General features: G+C 36.2%; 1 protein-coding gene across 2 annotated transcripts in view; it reads left to right on the top strand.

Annotated features, from left to right (window-relative positions):
* The first annotated feature begins 994 nt into the window (after positions 1 to 994).
* The window catches only part of LOC100637588 (transitional endoplasmic reticulum ATPase-like), a 15,282-nt gene continuing 12,065 nt past the window's right edge, over positions 995 to 4,211 (top strand). The window contains exons 1-7 of one of the 2 annotated variants that reach the window (XM_019997320.1): positions 995 to 1,110; positions 1,158 to 1,280; positions 1,533 to 1,679; positions 2,077 to 2,227; positions 3,396 to 3,568; positions 3,710 to 3,760; positions 3,812 to 3,886. In XM_019997320.1, the coding sequence (XP_019852879.1) occupies positions 1,030 to 1,110; positions 1,158 to 1,280; positions 1,533 to 1,679; positions 2,077 to 2,227; positions 3,396 to 3,568; positions 3,710 to 3,760; positions 3,812 to 3,886 (801 nt within the window). In that variant the 5' untranslated portion in view covers positions 995 to 1,029. The remainder of the gene's footprint in view (positions 1,111 to 1,157; positions 1,281 to 1,532; positions 1,680 to 2,076; positions 2,228 to 3,395; positions 3,569 to 3,709; positions 3,761 to 3,811; positions 3,887 to 4,211) is intronic. The other variant, XM_019997321.1, reaches the window with a different exon arrangement.

Genomic DNA, 4,211 nt, shown 5'->3' with positions numbered 1-4,211 from the left:
TTTGAAATTTTGAGCTTGGAATCGGCTCAAACTTGCTACATAGTTTAAGGACATCAATATGTATCAGAAAATGTAATAAAAATTGGGGGTCATTTCGGAGCCATTTTTTGGAAAAAACCATGGGCTATAATAGCCTTGGGTAATTTTCAGAATTTTGACGTTTTTTTAAAATGGCTGTAACTCGAAAAATATTTGTCGGAAACAGCTCAAACTTGCTACACAGCATAAGGACATCAATATGTATCATATAATGTAATAAAAATTTGGAGTGATTTCGGAGCCATTTTTTGGAAAAAAAACCATGGGCTATATAGTCTTGGGTATTTTTCAGAATTTTGACGTTTTTTTTTTAATGGCCGTAACTCGAAAAATATTTGTTGGAATCAGCTCAAACTTGCTACGTAGCTTAAGGACATCAATATGTATCAGAAATTGTAATAAAAATTGGGGGTGATTTTGGAGCCATTTTTTGGAAAAAAACATGGGCTATAGCCTTGGGTATTTTCAAGAAATGGCCCTTTTTTAAAAATGGTCATAATTTGAGAAATTTTTGTCAAAATCAACTCAAACTTGCTACACAGCATAAGAACATCATGTCCTTATGCTCTGTGGCTACACGTGTAGTTTGTACCTTGTATGTACTAAAAAATTTCCTCCTTGCTTTGATCTCCGTAGAATTTTACTACAATATACGTGTATTCTAATTAATGCCCACTACTCATGCATACATGGATAAGATCATCTAACTATTATTAAAGTTAAATAGCCTAATCTTCATTGAAAGCGGGGTGTGGTCACAATGAAATAAAATGGCTGCTATTAGCAAGTCTGAGCTTAATATTTGCAACAAACAGTCAGCAAGATAAGACTAAACTGCTGTCCAAAGACTTCTCTAGCAGTAAGAGAGGTCATACAGCATAACAATGGCATGGCTTATGGCTAAGCCCATTAATGTTTTACGTTCTTCTAGTTCATGTACATGTATTTACTGTTGTACTGTATGGTTCTTTGATGTAGATAAGAGAGAAAATGGATCTCATTGATCTTGAAGATGACACCATTGATGCTGAAGTGATGGACTCATTAGCTGTCACTATGGAAGACTTTAGGGTACGTCACATGATAATCACATGATCTTTATTAGCCACACCCACTAGTACGCCATGAGCAAGAGTAACCCCAGTGCACTGCGTGAGACCGTGGTCGAGGTACCGACGGTCACTTGGAATGACGTTGGTGGACTGGACGAAGTTAAGAGAGAGTTACAAGAGCTTGTACAGGTATGGTACATGTACATGTGCACATACATTTATGGTGAATGTAGATTTACATAATAACCCTTTCATCATTTGTAATAATTTACTATTTCCCTTGTTACTGTGGTTTTTGTGATCTCATTCACTTTATGTCATCATAGTTTCAATGAACCGTTTACTGTACTTACCCTCTCCTGTACCTTTACTTTCTCTTTCCCCTTTCTCTCTCTCCCTCTTTTCTCTACCCCTCTCTCCCTCCCTCTCTCTCTCTCTCAGTACCCTGTAGAACATCCTGAGAAGTTCCTCCAGTTTGGCATGACTCCCAGTAAAGGTGTTCTCTTTTATGGTCCCCCTGGCTGTGGTAAGACTTTACTAGCTAAAGCCATTGCCAATGAATGCCAAGCAAACTTCATATCCATAAAGGTAAGGGAAGGATAGGGAGGGGAGAATGAGGAGCTGCCCCTTGTTTACTGTTGCTTTCATAACAAAATGTACATACATGTATGTAAGTGTAGGACAGTAAAGCATTTTTGGTATGTATATTTAATGGATTATTACTCAGTTTGATTACACACAGCTGTAGCTTTTGCTATTTCAGCATTATGTGTGTGTCTTTTATTGTTTACTACTAGTTCAGTATGTGCACGTAAATGTACATGTACGTGTGTCGTATGAAATTTAAGAGCTGCCCCAAAATTAATTCTTTACATAATTACATGTACATGTACATGTACACATATGCATGCTTCTTTTGTGAGTCAGCACATGTTATAAGCAAGCTTTGATTATTGTCTTCCTTCTTTTTCTCCCCCCTTCATAGGGTCCTGAATTATTGACTATGTGGTTTGGAGAGTCTGAGGCCAACGTTAGAGATGTTTTTGATAAAGCCCGTCAGGCGGCCCCCTGCGTTTTATTCTTTGATGAATTAGACTCCATTGCTAAATCTCGTGGTGGAAATGTTGGAGATGGAGGTTAGGGAGAGAGAGGAAAGAAAGAGAGATAGAAAGACAAAATGGGAGGACATGAGCCCTGTTTACACTACAAACCAGTTTGGATCAAAGTGTGGTTCAGAAACCAGCTTAATTGTACCATATAGCGGGTTTGTTTCGTGAGGCTAAACTTTCATTCTTTAAGATGGGAGAATGAACAATTAACCCAACGAAATTCCAGTTTTAATGGGCGTGGTAGCTTATTAACGTCTTCAGAACGAATTTTTAACCTCACGAAAGTCATTTTGAGGATGGAAAACGAAAGTTTACCCTCACGAAACAAACCCGCTATACGGTAGTTGAATAATACAGCTGCATACATAATACAGCTGCCCTAGTACTTAAACCGGTTTGATTCTCAAACCACCTACTGAGGTGGTTTATGTAATGTTTATGTGATGTAATGTTTATGTTTATGTTTAGATACATGTACATGTAAGTCGGTTCAAACCGCTTTGAAATTGTCCACACATACAACTGGTTTATTTCTAAACCGGTTTCAAACTGCTTTGAGGGCATAGTGTAAAGGAGCTATAGATATACACAATCTACACATGTCAAAGAGCACATGTATACACATGTTGTTGTTGTTGTTGCTGCTGAGTAGTCATGTACATCCTTCTATTGACAAACAGGGAATCTACTCTGCATGTACATGAAGTAATAGCTTACTCTTGGTAATAGAGAGAGAGGGAGAGAGAGAAATTTTGAGATAGAAGAACAAAAGAAGGAGGGAGAGAGATAGAGGGAGACAAAGGGAGAAATTTAAGAATACACAATGTATACATACTTGAATAGAGTAGGAGTCAGCTGTTCTAGTTACATTGTTCATGTCCTTATTGATAGATGCCTTTCTCCTTTTGTGTGACTGAATGTCCTTTTGATATTATGAATAATATATATATGGAAAGTACATATGTACAATAATTACATGTAAATGTAATGTACTACAGTGTACTTTACTTACAAAGATGCTGTGTATGTGTGAAGCTACCTGACTATGTGGTTAATGTTTCTACTTTTATGGATTAAGTACAATAATTGAAGACATATAATAATGCCCACTACAAAGTACATGTATGTCAGCTAAATTTTAATTGTTATGTCTCCCTTTTTGTCCTCTCCCCTCCTCCTCCTTCCCCCTTTGTAGGTGGAGCTGCTGATCGTGTTATTAATCAGGTACTAACAGAGATGGATGGTATGAACTCCAAGAAGAACGTGTTCATTATTGGAGCTACCAATCGTCCTGATATCATTGATCCTGCCATTCTCCGTCCAGGAAGACTAGACCAGCTTATTTATATACCACTGCCTGATGAAAAGGTACATAGTAATATTAATTAATTCATTATTATAATTATTATTAATTAATTATTACATTATTATTAATTATTGTTATTAATTTATAGTGGACTCCACCCATAAATTTATAATTTAATTTATAATTGTATTTTTTAATTACAGTCGAGGGTATCTATTCTAAAGGCCAATCTCCGCAAGTCTCCAATTGCTCAGGTAATCTCATTAAATGGGTGTGGTTTGTTTTAACCCCGCCTACTCCCACAGGACATTGATTTAGAGTTTTTGGCTAAGAAGACTGAGGGTTTCAGTGGAGCCGATCTGACAGAAATATGCCAACGAGTAAATGAATAAAATAAAATATAATAAACATGTGTACATGTATTTTGTGCTTAGCTGTGCTTGTTTATTAATCATGAATTTACTTGAACTGCAGTTTATACTTTGTAGACACACCCTCTGTTTGTTTATGTCAGCATCCATTTCTCCCCCTTTTACTTAATTATAGTCATTATAGCTGTATACGCCTTCCTTTTTAGTATATGGTTATGACCATCTTTATGATGTTTGTATTAGAATTAAGACTCCTAGATATTCCATAACAATATACATCTATATGTATATGTACATGTATGATGAACATATATACAATACATTTACTAAAACA

The sequence above is a fragment of the Amphimedon queenslandica genome, unplaced genomic scaffold (genome assembly GCF_000090795.2).
Source record: "Amphimedon queenslandica unplaced genomic scaffold, v1.1 AMPQUscaffold_13375, whole genome shotgun sequence".
Taxonomy (NCBI): domain Eukaryota; kingdom Metazoa; phylum Porifera; class Demospongiae; order Haplosclerida; family Niphatidae; genus Amphimedon; species Amphimedon queenslandica.
Note: the sequence above shows the minus strand (reverse complement) of the source record. Positions and strands in the feature narration are given on the sequence as shown.